Source organism: Bidens hawaiensis, unplaced genomic scaffold (assembly GCF_021521415.1).
Source record: "Bidens hawaiensis isolate Kalapana, Puna unplaced genomic scaffold, B.hawaiensis_p1.1 tig00002935_1, whole genome shotgun sequence".
Taxonomy (NCBI): Eukaryota; Viridiplantae; Streptophyta; class Magnoliopsida; order Asterales; family Asteraceae; genus Bidens; species Bidens hawaiensis.
Genome location: NW_027491158.1, coordinates 1424212 through 1442945, shown reverse-complemented (window position 1 = coordinate 1442945; position 18734 = coordinate 1424212). Strand labels below are relative to the sequence as shown.

The 18734-nt window shown below is 36.4% G+C and overlaps 2 protein-coding genes across 2 annotated transcripts; one reads left to right on the top strand and one right to left on the bottom strand.

Annotated features, from left to right (window-relative positions):
* Positions 1-211: 211 nt before the first annotated feature.
* Positions 212-6248, bottom strand: LOC143621775 (ATP-dependent DNA helicase 2 subunit KU80-like). Its single transcript, XM_077093097.1, has 12 exons — positions 6166-6248; positions 5250-5342; positions 5018-5069; positions 4751-4882; positions 4082-4488; positions 3729-4015; positions 2656-2851; positions 2363-2569; positions 1098-1265; positions 715-1014; positions 511-641; positions 212-414 (listed from the first exon to the last, which is right to left on the bottom strand). The coding sequence occupies exons 1-12, from the start codon at positions 6178-6180 to the stop codon at positions 357-359; spliced, it is 2046 nt and encodes a 681-aa protein (XP_076949212.1). The 5' UTR covers positions 6181-6248; the 3' UTR covers positions 212-356.
* A 9434-nt stretch (positions 6249-15682) lies between these two features.
* On the top strand, positions 15683-18255 carry LOC143621689 (uncharacterized). Its single transcript, XM_077093035.1, has 7 exons — positions 15683-15858; positions 15963-16019; positions 17106-17231; positions 17413-17491; positions 17636-17728; positions 17814-17924; positions 18011-18255. The coding sequence occupies exons 1-7, from the start codon at positions 15683-15685 to the stop codon at positions 18062-18064; spliced, it is 696 nt and encodes a 231-aa protein (XP_076949150.1). The 3' UTR covers positions 18065-18255.
* Positions 18256-18734: the final 479 nt, after the last annotated feature.

The following is an 18734-nucleotide window of genomic DNA, read 5'->3' as shown; positions in this document are numbered from 1 at the left end:
ATTCGTTTAATTAACCTTTATGTTTACTTGAATTGATCAAACAGTTGTTTTTCTAGGATTCCTTTTTATTATCAATCAATTGGTTTGTATTCATCAAGTAGGATTAAAGCGTCACTGAACCGGTTACCTTTGATCATAATTCTAGAAGAGTTTTATACTAATAAACTGGTAATTAAGTAGACTAAGTTCACTTGTGTCAAGTCCAATTCGAATATTGAACACGTTAACAGGTTTAACATCCATCATAATTACAAAACACAAACTTTCATGACTATTCGATAGCCGATACTTTAATTCCATTTGCCAAAGTGTGCGCATCTTCAAGATCAAAAAACACAAACTTCGTAGCACCCGACTTATGACCTTGGCTCTGGTTTCACAAACAAGCTCCTAGCATCTTGTTCCTCAATTTCACTGATCAAACCAGCACGCGCCATAAAAGCAAGCATGAGTTACACTGATAAACATGTAATATTATTATTACAAAAACAATCAGACACAAACTATTACCTGTCTTCAGCTTCGGTTTTGGTGATGAGCGTGACGTCATTTGAAGCAAGAAACTCCCAAAAACTTGATAGCTTCGCCTCCTGGCAGAATCTAAAAATCTGGCTCAGAAAATCATTGAACTGCTTCGGTTCCTATACGAGACACAAAAAAGGTCAAACTTCAGTCAACTGTCACATATTATGTGTGGTAAAAACAAATGCTTACTTGTTCAATGACACAACCCTTTCTAAGAGCAATTAGACACTCTAAAGCCTTTGGATAATTATCCCCTTCAAGTGAATTCTCCACCAAATCTAATATTTTATTCTTCATAGCAAAAATCGCTTTACTAACCCATTCGGGACTATCTCTGCGAGATATCATAGCTTCAAAATCAGCTACAGAAGTCAAATCTCCCAATGTCTCGACTTTGACTTCAGATGTAGAAGCTATTAAGTCAGTTGACTGGTTTTCATATGATCCCGGTGTTTTGTCCTTCAACAACCGCCTAGTTGATTTCTTCAACTGAAAATGAAATTTTAAACGTTACATTGTATCGTTTTATTGCAAGAAAGTAAAGATGTAATTGTCGGTCCTGTTTATTTGACCTTAGGATTCTCTTTAAGTTCAAAATGTCTTCTAAAGTCATCAATTGCGAGCTTGTTTTTCGATACTACTTCAGGATTGGGTTCTGTTATTCTTTTGAGTGATTCATCGAGTGGCGGTACAGCTGCATCTGGATGCTTGGATTTCAGTTCAAGGTGATGGTAAAACCGCTGAATAAATAGCAGTCAAAAGTCAACAAAATAGCAAGAAATTGACATAAGTCAAACATTTGTAAACGGATTTAGTTCAAGGGTAGCAATTTTCACCCATTTTACTCACAAATGAATTAACATAAATTAGTTACAAATAGAACATAACAGGTCGAAGTCACCCAAAGTCTATTTTTATAAATACTTCTTTTTAAATCAAACATTAAGATTACAATTGTAGTCATTGTTAAACTTAACTTATTAATTATTTATATATTAAACTGGACTAAAACGGGTTTGTGGGTCAAAAAGGGTTTGTGGGTCAGCCCTGCCCAGCCCAGCCCATATTGAATCGTACTAAAGAAGCAGTTTCCACCCACTACATGTGCACAAAAAACGGTTTCATAACCAGTTTGTAACCCGACCCGGAAAGAGCTGTAACCCAATCAGAACCAGTATTGAAACCAATTTAGCAGGAACCTGTTAGGAAGCTAACTGAACCACATCGAAACCGGTTCCAACCTGGTCAAGCCCAACCCGAACTAGTGATGCAAACAAGCCGATCCCAAGCTTTAGTCTACTTGAACTCGGCTCGATTCGAGCCTATGTTTTGGGCTCGAGCTCGACTCGTATACAGAATTGAAGCTTGAGGTCGGCTTGGCTCAGCTCGAGCAATTTTGAGAAGAACCTTAAACGAGGCAAAGCTCAGCTCGAGTTCAGACCCGATAACTAAACGGGCTTTATTTGAGGCTCAGGCTCGATAAGGCCCAGCTTGATGCAAGCTTCTTATCAATCCAATGCAAGCGGCCCAACACATTTTTAGCGGCTAGGCCCGAACAGTTCAAAACCCACCTGATTCATTGAGTTTTTCAACCCAATTCCAACCCAAACCGGTTCCAACAAAAACTGGTCAAACCTGATTCATTGACATTTTCAACCACAAAACCAGTTTTGACTTTTGTTGACCTGAACCGGTTTGGGCCCAGAAAACGGTTTGTGCACCTCTAGTTTCCACCAAAATTATTTTAACCCGTAACCTAACCCACCCATCTTGGCATCTAACTACAGTTTGCTTTTCAATTTTGCAAAATTAGAGAAATAACTAACTAACTAGATACCTCCAAAACAGGGTTTGGGGTGAACTCTGGCCGCAAAGATTCCTCCTTTCCAGCTGGCGCTAGATCCAGCATCATCACCAACTTATCAGCAGCTTCTTGCTGCTCTGCACTTGGCTGTAGTGATACCGGAAGACTGTTAAAAGACGGAAATTGAAACTCCCGAACATCTTCAGCAAAAGGAAGGACATTGAAGTAAAATGAATCCGCCTGCAATTTAACAGCAAGGTCAGAAAGAACATTGGTCAACAGTCAAAGACACAAGTCAAACACTGTAGCTGAAACTAAGGACTCACAATATTATCCTTGTCTGATACATTTGGAGTTAAGACTCCTATAACAACATTTGCTTGTCCTTGTCTCCACACGCAACGCAAAATAGCAACTTTGTTCATTTCCTTCATTGCCCTTGCTAATGCAGAAACCGCAGCAATCGCCTTTTTGTTGCCCGGATCAGCAATAAATATGTTGACATCTTTCATGTAGTAATGTCTTCGAATATACAAGTCAAAAGTCAACTTACTTTAAGTATGCAAAGAGGTGACAATTTCAACCCATTTTCTTACAAATGGGTCAATTCATTTCAGAAATGCATTTATCACTAGTGAGTCAAATCACAAATGTGTAAAAGAGAAACAAGTCAAATAGGTCAAAGATCACTATAAGTGTATTTTTAACGCGTAAAATGTAAATCCTAGGGGTGTGCATGGGTCGGTTTAAGGCTCAAACAGAACCAAAAACCGAAATTCGGTTTTCGAGTTTTTAAAAACCATTTGGTTTCGGGTTTTTTGGTTTGGGTTCACTTTGGTTTTGCCTTTTTCGGTTTTTGCCATTTGGGCTTGAACTTTTTGGGCCGAAAAAGGAATTCAACCCAAAAATATGAATTTGGACCAAAATCTTTTTGTTAGTTAATAACTAATCAATTATTTACATTTGGGCTAAAATGTTTGGGATACACTACTTGTTAAATTCTTATAAATTACATCAAATTTAAAAGTAAAATCCATAAAATTAGTTCGGCACATTTTGACTTTAATAACATCCAAAGCCGAAACCAACCAAAAGTTCGGTTTTTACAAAAAGTCGAAAACATAAAACCAGATCTTCATTTTTGTTTAGATTCGGTTTTTTCGGTTTCATGCACACCCCTCCTAAACCAGTTTATTCAAATAATTAGATTATTATTGACAAACATAACTTTGTGATCATATTTGACGCCTGTTATAAATAACTTAAAATAAAAGAGTGTTTCAGGTCAGCCCAACACAAACCGATCTTACCAAAAAAACACAGGTTGACTAGTTAAGCAACCCACCCATTTTGCAACCCCTATATGTTTATAGCTATCCATTACAGTAGGTAAACATACCGCATAATATTGGAAGCATTTGTTAACCCTAAAAGTTTCACACTTTTTTCTGGTCTGAATTTAACCGCATCAAGTTCAGCAGATGATATAGGAATCACTTGAGGTCCATATCTATATCCTTTTATCCTCTGTTCTGGAGGCACAACTTTACCGGGATCTTGAACGCTTTTGTACTCATAATCTAACTTAATTTCATGAGTCGCAAATTTATCTGTTGCAGGTGCATTATCAGAATACTTTTTGAGAGTCGGGAATCTCTCTTCAGCTGTTTTCTTGTAGACCCAAACCTAATCATTAACAAGAGTGAGCAAAAAATCATAATGAAACAATAATTATAGCAAATGGTAAATCACCTTTATCTTAAATGTGGAGCTTATTTCAAGATCACCCCTGTATGTGGTTACAGGAGTTACATTACGAGTCCTTAATGCACCCAACAATGAAGTTGAACTCTCAACATGCACGGCTTTTGCTTTTGTTTTCTTTGAAAATATACTCAGCAGTGAATCATTTTCTTCGATGATGTTAGTCTCGCTTGGTTCCCGTTTCTGGTTTTCTCTGTAAATGATGCAATCAATTTTCATGCCATGTAAAGCCATCTGCTCTGCAAGGGTGTAGACTTGATCTTCTTTGGTGCCTTCGTATGGATCTTTGATCGAGTACATAGCATTAGTAATGAGACAGATACGTTTTTTACCCTTGATTGTTTCTTGGAATTTCTTAATTAGCAAATCCATCCCCACAACAATTGCATCCATAACTATTATTAACGTCAAGGTACAAACCAATAAGCACAACTGAACCATTAGGGTTATTTACTTATTTTGATCTCTAACGGGTCAAACCGGTCACGTAAAAAAGGATTAGCTAAAGAAGAAACAGGTTGAATGTCTCCCAAAGCGTATAATGCATCAAACCTCCTAAATCATTTTACTAAAATAGTTAGATTATTGTTTTGATATAATATAACTTATAAATGATCATCTATCTAAATTATAAATGTAACATAAACATTAGGATACAATCTCCAGGAACAGTTCCTCGAGGAAGTTGTTGTACCACATCAACAAGATCTCCATCCACAACTTTTATCGGCTGCAAAACTGTCACGTGTTCATATCCACCCACTTCATTTGTCAAATCATTGTTGGTATCTGAACATATAAAAAGCACCTTCATAAGAATGACTCCATTACAAGCAAAATTCATGGACTTGATAGTTGATATTATGTCAACATGAAAAACGAGCGGTTAATAAAGACGAACTTGGTCAACTAAATTTAAATTACCTTTTGTTCCAAATACAACAACTCCCACTTCGTCATATTTGCTATAAACCAACTAAAAAGATACAAAATTAGACAAAACAAGTTAACAAACGGAAAATTTACAGAATCGGCTCTGACATAATGTACACAAATAATAACAAGAAACCGAAGAATTAAAACATTCACCTTCTTCTGTATTAGCAAAGAACAAACTTCAAATAATAACAAGAAACCGAAGAATTAAAACATTCACCTTCTTCTGTATTAGCAAAGAACAAACTTTCTGAATCTCTGGTAAGACACTGTGCATTGATGGACTAACATCGATCAATAAAACCAATCCTTCCTGTACGTGTTCACAAAACAGGTAAAAATATAAGCAAATCAACTTCCTTTCCAAATAATATTTTCTTGAGAAAAATAATTAACGTTTCATAAAATTTTACTCTAGTGAACCACATTGGGTCTCCCAAAAACATTTTTTTTCATGATATCGCTACTTGTCAGTTGGACTAAAATCGACATTAAATTTATAAAGTCAAACCATTTGATATAAGTCTTTAACGAATCTTTGAGAGCAGAAGAAAACCATTTGACAGGTGAAACAAAACAGCAAGTCACAAATAAATAGCAAGCTTACATAACTATCAAGCAAACTTATTTGCCTGCTATTAGTATAGCATGTATGAAACCAAGTCTCACTGCATCAATTCTCTAAATAAAAGGTGAAAAGGAGTCTAAGAAAACCACTCTCTGGCTGTTAGTAAAGTAGCATATAGCCATATAAGAAAAGAAAAATTACCAATAAACTAGCTTTATATTCAGCCTTGATTTGCAACCATAAACAAACATTAATATAAATATAGGGTTTGGATCAAATACAAATGAAATGACTTATATCAAGTAGAGTAATTATATATACAAGTAGATAAGCTGATAACCTCAACTCTCAAAACAATATACTTTTGACATTTTGACTGCAATCCACATAACATTTTAATGTTATGTTAAAAGCCTAATTATTGAACTATTACAAACTTCAAACACCCCCTAATTCTGAGTATTTTTTGCCCTAAAAATATAAGCAATTATTAGCACAAACAAAGACCTAAACATTTAATTAACTGAAATCGAAAGTTTAAATAAATAAAATGATTATTAAAGCTAACCTTGTTTCGTGCCATTATTATTATTATTATTTGGTTCAGGAAGACGAAGGTGTTGAAATGTAAAGCGTACGAGACAAGATGAAGCCTTCCCGCCCCCAATTTCAACTCTTTCTAATTTACGCACCTTATAATAACTATTTGGTCAACGTTGTATAAACAGATTATGGCGTGCGGGTGGATACTAGCAATTAATCGAGATTAAGTAATTTTTAGTTTTATATATACACAAATATATTTTGGTCGGAATTGAATGGGATCTTGCAGGAAACCACTGATTGTGACTGGAAATTCGTTGGAATCCGTTGATTTTGGCCAAAACCTCGTTGGAAAGAGAGACTAAGTCCAGTTAATGTTGGCCAGATTTTGACCATTGACCGATTATTCTAAAATTAATAAGTGGGGTGGGGACTGGCGATTAATCGCTGTCTAGTTGGGATTTTCACAACACTGCTCTCAATTAAAAATCTAACTTGCGACAATCCCAACTATTAATTTTGTTACCAATAACAATCTCAAACTAATAAAGCTTTAACTTCGATTATTTCTTATGATGAAATGACAGTCACTTGATTTTTTTTCATTTTATTTAGAATTGTTTTTTTAAAGAAATTACAATATTGCTCTTGTTATTAAAAGAAGAGAAAATTCCAATTTGCCTCCCTGTGATATATTGGCAGGAGATGGATTAGCCCCTGAAAACTAATTTGCGCATTTTGTGCACCTGTATTTCTCCGGCGGGTTCCTCTGACTCCTATCGTCAGTTGACTTACCGTTGACTCGTTAAAAATTGGCAAATTTACTATGTTACCATTTTATCCTTATTTTAACATAACCTACCCTGTTTCCCCTCTTTCTCCGACCGTCTTATTCATCTTTTGCTGCTGATTAACATCGGATGTCAAGTCAATACTCCTCGGGGTCACCTTCCAAGCCTTCCCGTGTAGGCGACTGTTGTGTGAGATGCCAATGTCTGCCGGGACATGTTACCTGATATCCAGGACCGATGTGAACCCGGGTCGTCGATTCTTGTACTGTGTAAGTGTTTAATTACTCACGAATTAGGGTTCTAGTCTGTTTATCGATGATGATTCCGGCTGTCGTGTGGCTTAGGTCAATTTTAGGGGTAATCGTTCTAGTCTGTGAATCAAATTAGGGTTGTTTGTTTGTTGATATCTTTAGTCCGTTATAGAAGGGGAGTTGTGGATTGCTAAAATGGGCTGATGATCCCACTTGCCCTAGTTGTGAAAAGGTAATTCAAGCAATGGTGAAGATGATGAACAAGAAAGATGAGTTTGAAAGAATGAAAACCAAATAAGTGACAAGCTTGAAGATGTTGCTAGGAATTAGTTAGTTTTTGTTCTTTGTTTATGTTTGGGTTTATTGATTAGTTGTTAACATTGTATTTTTAGTATTGGATAATGTAATCTTTGTTGTTGTTATTGTAGTTTATGTTAAATGTTTAGAGTTTCTTGTTCATATATTCACTTTGAATCTTTGTTCCACATTATTAGTCATGTTGCAGCCATGATGAAACTGAGAAGGATGACAATGAGAATGTTGAGTTTGGGAAGGATGTAGTGCAGTTTGCAATGAAGCAAGTCAAATGGAAGACAAAGAATGTCAGTTGGGAGAAGATGAGTTGCTGGCTTATTTGGTGAAAGAAGATGAATTATTTATGCCAATTGAAGAACTTGAAATGGATCCGGGTGATGATTATGACCCTGAGGTTTTGAAAGCAGCTTTCAACTACACCAGTGAGCCGGAGGAAGATTACTATCATGATCCATATGAAGACGATCCAGTGTGGTACTCTGACTGGTCAAATGACGATTGTCATTGGAAATAGCATCATACTTGGTTTGCATTTGAAATGTATTGTAACGTGTTACTTGAAATTGACATGGTTTTATGTATTGTAATGTTTGCATATTTGAGTAAAAAAAATTGTCAAAATAAACACAAACTGTCTCAAAAGCATTAAACACAAATTGTCAAAATAATATAAAAACCATCATATCCCAAATGAAACATACATGCCAGAAGTCTTAAATTGATTCAACCACAAACCATGATAACAGACACCATCAATCTTACTCAAACACACCTTGTTGACATCATTATGGTTGACTTGGTGCCTTGCAAGTTCTATATTGTGTCCGAAACCTCCACATCTACCACAACTCTTGGACTGCCCCAACTTAGTAAGTCTGTGTAACATCACAGAAAATTCGAGCCAAAAATATCAAACTTCCAAAGTCAAGGGACCAATTCTGCCAAATTCCAAAACTCTAAGGTTAAAAACAAAAATCTTGTTTTCTTGTCCTTTCGCGATACGCGACAGGACAAAACACGAACCCATCGCGTACCACGACAGGTTTGGTCAAAAAGTTCTAGAAGAGTCAACAGCAATACGCGATCGCTGTTGAGCCTACGTCATCGCGTACTGCGATGACGTGGTCTGACACCTCTGGCACAAAAGCTTCCACATGTCCACACGTGGCACCCCTTTTCGCCACGTGTCCTGACACGTGGCCACACGTGGCACGTGTCAACACGTGGCATACCGTTTGCCACGTGGCGACACGTGGCAGACCTATATGGTGACTGGCTGGGCCTACGTCGCGCTACGCGACGAGTGCCAAGGAGGCTGTCCGTACTGCGATGGGCTTCCAGAAAATGTCTATAAATAGCAGCCTCAGGTCTTCATATTTCCACACCAAAAATACACATACAACTCTCTCTTCAGCTTCTCTCTAAACCCCGAGAACCCGACCCTCGATCCACATCGTAAAGCATGCCGATTCCTCGTTTTCCGTGCCATCGTATCCTCGAAGATCGTGCCACATTCCACCGACGTATCAACCATGAAGGCGTTTGTTATTCCTCGACATCATGATAATTATCCTCGTAAAGCGTGCCGACAAGTGGTGAAGCATTGGTGTTCGTTGTTGGCGTGCCAAAGAAGGATTGGTCGAGAAGGAAAGGAAGAAGAGACGGCGTTGGAGTGCTGCTCAAGTAATTAGGGTTTCCATACGCCGACAAAGGTAGGCGTAACTCCAATGAAAATAATAATAAAATATTATAAAAAGTTTAAAGCTTAAGTCGAGGTTATACTCGATACCTCGATAAAAGAAAAGAAAATATAACAAAGAATTAATAAAAGATAGATCATGAGAATTCAGAAATATGTATATATGTATGTAAGTATATATGTATATAATCTTTGTTATAGATATTATTTAAGGAATAAATAACTATTCTTAAACAATAAAAGAAAAAGAATATGTTTCTTAAAGAAGAAGAAACGTAGGGTTTTATAAATAAACTAAAGGTTTATAAATTACTCTTAAAACTAAAGGTTTTAAAGTAAAAGAGATTTTGAACTAAAGGTTCATCGAGGTAAAGTTTATAAAATAAGACTAAAGGTCTAAAGCCGGATTTTATATCCGACTAACAATTGGTTATACTCGTACTATAGGTGCGAGATAGCAACGGGAAAGACCCTCGGACGGTGTTTGAAGCCGATCCAAATCAAAAAGGTGAATACGCCCCAACTTTTACAAACTTGTTTTCAAACGAGTCAAACGTGTTACTTGAAAAACTTTACATGAGACTAAGTGTCTCTAAAACATTTATAAACAATGGTATAAATACTGGCATCAGGCTATCGTGTATGTTTGTTTGGATCCTTACATATGTGGTGGGCACATCACACCTGGTCACAATTACGCTCTCCTGCGGGGAGTATGACCTTGTGTATGCGTATAGGCACTCAACTAGTCGAACGCTGCGGTGTTTGCTGGGGGAACCGAGTATAGAGACTCGAGTTTATGAATTGTGGTTTTAACTTGATTATTCCTAAGCCACGTTGGGCCGAGACCTACGTAGTCTCGAGAAGTGATTAAGTAAAGAAAATATTTTTCTGCGTCAGCATATTCACCAGCATTCGTTGCTGACGTATTTTCTTACATTTTGCAGGTGACCAAGATTAGCACTTGGAATGACGAAGTGCAAAAATCCGATGGCTCGGATATTTTTGTTAAATATAATATAATGGTGGTTTGTTTTGTAAAACTTAAACAAGTAAAACATAACGGGAACTTTTAAAATCTCGTCTTTTGTATATGTAAATATTATATTTTTAATCCACAAGTTTTAAAGACTTCCGCTATTAAAACGTAACTCTGATTTAATTACAATTGTGGTACCAACATATGTGTCATACTCCTAGGCCGTAGTTTGGGGTGTGACAAGTGTTGGTATCAGAGCCATCGATCTTAGCGAATTGTGTATCATAAAACAATACCCAAGTTTCGATTCAAGTATAGGAAAATATTTTACTTGTTTACTTGAATTAGGGATAAGATTGGCTGGTAACCTTTTCTTTCCCTCTCCTCATTCTAAACCACCTAATTTAGATGTCTTACGAGAAATTAATGGAGTATTATGAATGTGAAGTAAGGAGAGCCAGAAAATACTACAAATTCCCAAAGGACATCATGAGCAAAGATTACTATGAATCATTCTTCAATACCGACGAGGATCACAACCAAACCGAGTCATATCATTACCCCGGCACTAAACCAAGTCAAATTTATCACCTAGACAATACTCCACATCAGGTATACCAAGCACCAAGGCACTTAATCGACCATCCGTCAAGTTTACCCATGTATCAACCATCCGAAATCCCAACGTATCATCCTTCTGAAATTCCCACTTATCAACCAACTGAGATCCCGCCATATTACCTATCTGGAGGTTCGACACACTTACCACTGAATCCTCACCCTTCATACGCTTTCCTCTCCAACCGACCGATCAAGGGGGAACGAAGATCTCCCTCATCCGACTGGATGCAATGCCACTCAGATCAACGAAGGTGGCATACTGGAACTTCTACTATGGATTATGCAGACTCCCGCATCAACAAAGAAGGACCCTCTCGCAAGCCCAAAATGAGGGTGACGATGCCATACGAGAAGATTCACATACCTGCAATGACAGAAGAGGAACCCGAAGAGGAACCAAAAGAGGAACCGGAAGAGGAAACAGACCCAGAGGAGGAATACCCCGACCCAAACGAGGTAGCGACATCAATGGAAAAATCATATCCTCATCCAAACACAAGCTATGGTTCTGTTGATCCTTACATGCAGTTTCTTCAAGAGCTCAAGGGCCAAGCATCATCAAGCTTCCCGCCATACTCTGGCAAGATTCCATCAGTTGAAGAGCAAGCAAAAGAGATCCAAGAACAGAATGAAGCTGCTGAAGCCTTCTTCAACTACCAATCCGATGTGACTGCTTCTCCATATCTGGATCCAAGGAATCATTTCGATGTGGTTATGATGGGATACCGTGACCCACCACCTCGCTACGGTTATCCCAATGACATTCCTCAGTCACAGGAGGAACATCTGGATCGAGCCCTACATGAGACAGATGAATTGAGAAAGAAGATAGCCATTGATGGGAAGAAAAAGAAGAAGATGGGAGAAACGCTTCTTCGAAAGTGCAACAAGCTAACCAAGGTTGCGAATAAATTCATGAAAGATTGAAGTGATGATGATATAATCTCAAGAGATGAAGTGTCATGAAAGATGTGTGTCGTTTGTTTGTTAATGTAATGTTATGTGTTAAATGATGTATGGATAGGAATAAATATATACATCGAATATGGATGTATATATGAATCTATGTGTTGTAATAATCCGTTTATATATATCTTGTATGGTATATACATATGCTGAATAAATAAACGTATGTTTAATAAAAGAAAAATTTGTTAAATTTCAGTTAAAGAACACGTGAAAAAGATAAAATGTCTCATCAAAGCAACAACTTGGAGGCTTCTCGAATAGAAGCCGAGAAAAGAAAAACAAGATGAACAAATCCCTGAAAAATATATGAACCAAATTCAACAAATGATTAAAAAAGCGGTTAGAGAAGAATCCGAAGCTAGATCCCAATCTAGACAATCCAAACACTCTCGATCCGTTAACCCGTCACAAAAGTCTATTTCTAAACCTCGTTCTAGACCGTCCCACCTAGAAGAAAGTGTTCATGAATCAAATGCCGACAGAGGTATTCGTCAAAAGTTCAAGAAGTTTTCTCTTAAAATAATAAACAATAAATTTAGAGGTTAAATATAACAAGTGGACCCCACCATCCACCCTATCTCCTACTCTCTATCGTTTAAAGAGCTAAATGTCACGAAACTTAGGGGGTGTTTGGTACAGAGAATGAAATTGTAGAGAAATGGAATAGAGAAATGGAATTGCAGAGAAAGGGAATTGGTCTGGAGAATGAGAATTGACTGTTCTGTTTGGTAGTACAGAGATTTCAGTAGAGAAATATAGCTGAGAATCATTTCTCTTGTTTGGTACATAGACAAACATGCAGCTCAGACGTCAAATAGGGAGTCAACAAGTATACAAATATATTAAAAAAATTAAGGTTAAGTGAATTGCCAATATAATTACACACTATACATCTCCTGCTTCAGATGATTTTCGTTTCGTACAGCGCACGTGATGTGATTCATCAACAATCAATACAGCCCACTTTTGCTTTAAAATGCTCTTCTTCAAATGATGCAGCATTGTATAAGATATGACAACGACTTTTGGAGACCTTGCTAAGTTTTCAGGATTATTTACATGACCAAAAACTGGAAGACAATGCAATTACAGAAACAAAGCATCAGCTATTATAAGTTGCTCAAAAAGATATAGTTCTTACATTTACCAATTGTAATTTATGCCAATGATACTATTTGAAACAAGCTGAGATGACAAATAAAATGTGTATTTGCATCAGGTAAAACATGCACATGTTGAAGAGATAGTATTACCCTAAACTCCTAAAGAACAGACACTTACGTTAAGACAAGAAAAACCAACCAACAAAATCATCATCAATATACAATCCAAAAACTAGTTATATACCCTATTTCCATATATTATTTGTCACTTTCTTAGATCATCAAGACTCAGGTACTATTATACATAGTGTAAGGAGGAGCAAGTACACTTCGAACCAGTTGCGCCTCTCATGATGCATTCCTCGATACCGAACATCACGGTTAACTTTAAAAAAAAACAGCTCACAGTCAAATTTAAAATATTTCATCATCTGTATGCTAGTTTCAACTGCAACGCTATTAATTAAAATAAAATAACAGGATAACCCCTAGTTGAGAAAGATACCTAGATGAATATCAGAAGGCAAACAAGATGGAAGCCAATGCTCCAACTCTTCTGCCCATGTATATCTCAAAATAGCCGGGCACACGACTAGAATTGGGCCTTCATTCATGAAACAGCTTGCAATTGCAATGGCCTAAAATCAAGCAAACAACTAAGTCAATGTATACTAGTTATCATCTGATTACAATTATTATTACCTGAAGTGTTTTTCCGAGGCCCATTTCATCAGCAATGAGACACCTACCGCCCCTACGCAATCCAAACTTGACACCTTCAATTTGGAAGGGAAGCATCACCTCCAAGAGAGACTTTGAAAGTCCTCCCATTGACTCGTCTACTTTCTGTTCGGACAAGTGTTCAGGCCTGCAGGGCTCCCATCTTCCCTCAACATAAGCACGTGATAATACGCTTACAGCTCTGTGCGTCACGTAAGGGATATCTTCATACTCAATGCGCTCAGTCTTTAACGCTTTGACAACAACGTCATAATCTTTCAAATGGAACACGCATGGCTCTCCACCGACATGAGTTTGTGTAATGCGATTGAACCACTTGGTGAATTAGGGCAATAATAATCAATAGAATAGAATGTAAGGAAGATTAATTAATAAATAATAAAACATACAATAGGGAGGCAGTGGGTTAACTTCTGGAAGCAATCGGCTTCACCGGGAAACGAGTAGCCGTCGACGGGCAATGGCTTGACGGAGAAGGAGTCCGGCGAGGAAATCTCGAGGCGGACGATGAATTTGTGAGTGGGTTTTTGGCACTTGGTTAGGTTCCAGGGTTCTTCGTGGTGTCCTGGTGACTTGCGCTTAAGAGGACGTGAGGCTGAGAAATGAAATCAGAGAAATCCAATTCTCAGCTTTTTTTAGAGAAACAAAATCAGAGAAATGGAAATGGTTTATTTCCATTTCTCACCTCTTTCTTTCATAAACAAACAAGAGAATTCTTTCCAATTCCATTTCTCACCCCTCAATTCCCTCTACCAAACACCCCCTAAATGTCATGGAGTTACCACTTATTAATTATTATGAAGTTATGGTATGTAGCCCTACGTGTGTGAACTATTAATCTAAAAAGTAAAACCTTCGATGCATGTATTATGTTTACATACATAAATAGCACTTAATCCTCTCTAATTTACAAACACAATTGCCTAAATTTTGCATTTGAAACTTCTTCAATTGAGTTTTGACTAATAATTTGGGGTTGGTCTACGTAGGCTTTCCCTTTTGGGCAAATTTTTAATTTTAATTTATGCAACTTATAATTTTAGACATGAACTTTAATAAGTTCTAGACAATGCCTTACCTTTAATATATTCTAAAAAACCTATTTACGTTTCCACCCCTTTTATAACTAATTTATGTTTCACGACATGTGGTGTTTGATGGAAATTCATCATGGTGGTCAAATGATCATCAACTGTTACATGACCCCGCAAAAATATGAAAAAGCAATTTGAAACCTCAAGTTCTAACCTTGAAATCAATGTAAAAATTATCTAGTACCAAGCAAAAGACTTAATGAACAGCAACAAAAAAAACATAAGTTGAAATTCGAACATATTTGAAATTCCAATAAAGTTTGATTAGAATCCAAATATAATTCTTGTATTCGGTTTTTCATAAATGAAATTTAGATTTATGATTCCCGAATTGATACCATCCAGACATACAAAGTCGAATATGCGTACATATTTATTTTCCACATATAATTTATTTATTTATTCACTATTCATTAAAACAATTTGGCAAGTTGTCTCGCAATGGTATAAAATCCCGACTTTTTTTGCACCGGGAACTCGTGCAATTTTGAAAATGTATTAATTTATGCGATTCACAAATCAAAAGGCAAAAGCTTTTCACGCGTTGTGTCTGGTTACCACATGGTGCATATGGAGAGCTAGATATGAGATGGTGTTTAATCATTAATGTGAGACCGACCAACATTAGCACTACAGTTTCAACATTAATGCATTGGACTACTAATCTGTTATAGACTCGGAATACTGTGAATGTGAGAAAAATGATGTTCCTCTAAAAACCATGAGCGGTTTATACATTGGGAGGGAAAGCCTGGTGTACCTTGGTTTTGTTTGTAATACCAACGGATGGTTGTATATCATCAATTTGATTAGTTGCTTGCTATACCGTTTAGTTTTTGATCGTTTCAAAAAACAAAAATAAAAAAAATTAATAATGACAAATAAAATTAAATAAAAAAAGCACTAGCTGCTTCATCACCATTCACACACACACACACACAAACCAGACAAATCTAAAATCTCTTTTCACTTCACATCAATGGCGTACATGACGTCATCATCACCAAATATCTATAACCGTTTATACAACCACCATAACCATAACTATAAACTAACCGCCGTTAAAACTAAAATCAACTGCTCTCACCGTCTCATATCATCTTCGAAGAACAACAACAGAAACTCCGATGACCGGAAACCAGAAGTAACTCGAAGGTAGGTATCTCATGTCATTCATATTTTATAAATTAATTAATATTATAATGCTGATGAATTGATAGATTAGTTAGCTAAAATTCGTGTTGGTTGGTTGATTACAGGGAGGTTATATTGAGGAGCAGTGAATTAACAGTTCTCGGTGCCATTTTTCACTTCAGGTATCTGTACATATTATTATTAATTTGCTGTTAATTTTGTGATGTTTTATATGATTTGGATTCTGATTCGGTTATGCTATGAATTGATTGTGAAAGTAGTTGAGGTTAGTAAATTATTAAAAGCCTAGAAAATCAATTGAGTTATATACTTGCAGCAACAAAATTGAGCATGTGAAAGCTATCAGATATTGCTAATTAGTGCATTATAGGTTATGTGAATCTTTTGTCATTGCTGTTCGGATGGACTTTTAAGCTTATGTTTACATGTTTCAGTATGAATCAAATTATTGATATGATTTAGGTTCAGTAGATTTCCAAATTGATTAGTGTAAACGAGCCGAGCCGAGCCTAAGCTCGCCTCGTTTAACTTACGAGAGCTTGAGTTCGGCATGTTTCGTGCTCAGCTCATGAGTTGGTTTTCAAGCTTGGTCTCGGCTCTTTTAGTTTTTATTAATTAACTTATATACGCTTTAAATTATTTTTATTTATTTTGAGAAAACCCTTAAACGAGCCTAAGCTCGACTTGCTCGTTTAGTACCTTAGACGAGCCAAAGCTTGGCTGTGTGGTGTGCAATTAATACGTAGAAGCCCAAAAGTCAAAAGAAGTCAAACTTAATAATACGCAAGGCTCGATAAGGATCAACGAGCCTAAACGAGCTTCCCATATGTTATGGAATAAATAGTAATAAATAGAGTTAGGTTCGTATCGTCATTTGTTGATAGTTATGGTGTTTTGTAATAGTTTCTCAGGTCAGTTAGTTGGTATGAGCACTTAAACGTGTATTACAGTTTCGTTAATCAATTGAATACTAAGCTTTGCTTACTCTCTCTCTCTCTCTCTCTCTGGAACTTCTTCTCTCTATCCTAATCGAGGCTTGAGCTCGGGCTCGATAACTAAACAAGCAAAATCTGAGGCTCAAGCTCGAAAAATCTTGGCTCATTTCAACCTTATTATTGATACGAGCTCGAATAGCTCACTAGCCTTGTTTGCACCTCTAGATTTCACTAATATTCAAATGTTCAAAACAAAAACTGCTGTAAAATCATGTTGTCTGTAAGTTTTACCATTTCATGTATTTGATGCAGTGGAAATAAACCTAATTACCTTGGTGTACAGAAGAATCCTCCTGCTTTAGCTTTATGCCCTGCAACAAACAAATGTGTTTCAACTTCTGAGAATATTAGCGATAATGTCCACTATGTACCACCTTGGTAAGATATCGTATTGTCATAGTCTCACTTTGAATACCAGTCAAATTACTTTCATTTTCAAAGTTTGTATTGATATATTTAACTTTGAGAATAACTACGTCTGGAGTATAATCGCTACTATAAATGGAAAGACAAATTGTCATCAAAATTAATATAAACAATCGTAATTTGTTTTCTGCAGGAACTATAATCCAAAAGAAGGTCGCGGAAGTAAGAATCCCGTGAGCAAAGAGGTGGCAATGGAGGAGCTTCTTGAAGTGGTTAGATAATAAGCTTTCAAATGCATCTTTTTTATGACATGACAGATAAAATACTGTCACTTTATTAGTGGCAATGTGTGTTATACTGTTATGTACTTATGTGCTTTTTATTATTGGTTCAATGCATCTTTTTTATGATCACAGATAAAAACAACAAAACCGGACAACTTTACACCGAAGGTGGTGGAGAAGAAAAATGATTATATACGCGTGGAGTATGAAAGCCCGATTTTAGGGGTATTTTTTTTAAATGTTTAATTTTTATGTTGATTAATGGACGTAAGTCGTAAATGATGTGCTGAGTTGGTTTGTTTGGTTTTAGTTTGTGGATGATGTTGAATTCTGGTTCCCACCTGGAAAGAAACCACTTGTACAGTACAGATCAGCATCACGAATCGAGCTTGGTTTTGATGCTAACAAGAAAAGAGTCAAGGTAAGAAGACTTTATTTATATATAAAACATGTGATTGCCATTCTTAAATATTATATAAAATAACTGCCTCTCCTCTATCTCTTCAGGCATTGCGGTTAGCACTGGAGAAAAAAGGATGGGCTTCTGAAGATGACTTTTGACAAGGTCTCGAGTGTTGACTTTTTTTTTTGTTTGATTTGGAGCTTCTTGAAGATGTATAACCACAAAGAGGTAAACAAATACAAGTCATTTAGTGATAATAGTGTTGTCATTTTTACCTCACTTTTTTTTATATCATTTTTGAACTATAAAGTTTCAACAAAACTTGAATGTTGTGAGATCAAAAAGAGTTTTATTTTGTTGTAAACTAATAGTCTTTACATTGAAAGTAAATCACAAGAATTTGGGTACAAAATGAAACGTTTATTTGTTGAGAACGACTAATCTCTTTGAAGATCTTTGTATTCATGATTAATACCATCAGCATCATTCAAAATTACAATTTGACCTTTCTCCCTGTATACATGTGAAAGAAAGTTAAGGATACCACTTATATGATATGAGGGTGAATGGGTGATAAAGATATGATCATGATGTATACTATTTTCAAGATGGGGCCCACTTATAGAACGGAAAAAAATGAGAACGGTTTATAAAGACAAACATAGCGCGTGTGTATATACAGGGGCGGACCCACATAGTTCCCATCGGGGTCCCGGGACACCAATGTTTTTTAAAAATTACTTAGAGACGATATATTAAATTTTGTAAGGACCCCATAAAATTAATACTTGGAACCCATACTATAAAGGCTGAACTAGTCTAGTGGAA

What these genes read in the sequence shown, in the direction of transcription:
- LOC143621775 (XM_077093097.1), bottom strand. An exon ending in TATCAGACAAGGATAATATT is followed by an intron (nt 2,570 to 2,655) that starts GTGAGTCCTTAG and finishes GTTAAATTGCAG; the next exon opens with GCGGATTCATTTTACTTCAA. An exon ending in AAAACCGAAGCTGAAGACAG is followed by an intron (nt 415 to 510) that starts GTAATAGTTTGT and finishes TGGTTTGATCAG; the next exon opens with TGAAATTGAGGAACAAGATG.
- LOC143621689 (XM_077093035.1), top strand. Translation starts at nt 15,683, where the DNA reads ATGGCGTACATGACGTCATCATCACCAAATATCTATAACCGTTTATAC. An exon ending in GGTGCCATTTTTCACTTCAG is followed by an intron (nt 16,020 to 17,105) that starts GTATCTGTACAT and finishes TATTTGATGCAG; the next exon opens with TGGAAATAAACCTAATTACC. An exon ending in GTCCACTATGTACCACCTTG is followed by an intron (nt 17,232 to 17,412) that starts GTAAGATATCGT and finishes TGTTTTCTGCAG; the next exon opens with GAACTATAATCCAAAAGAAG.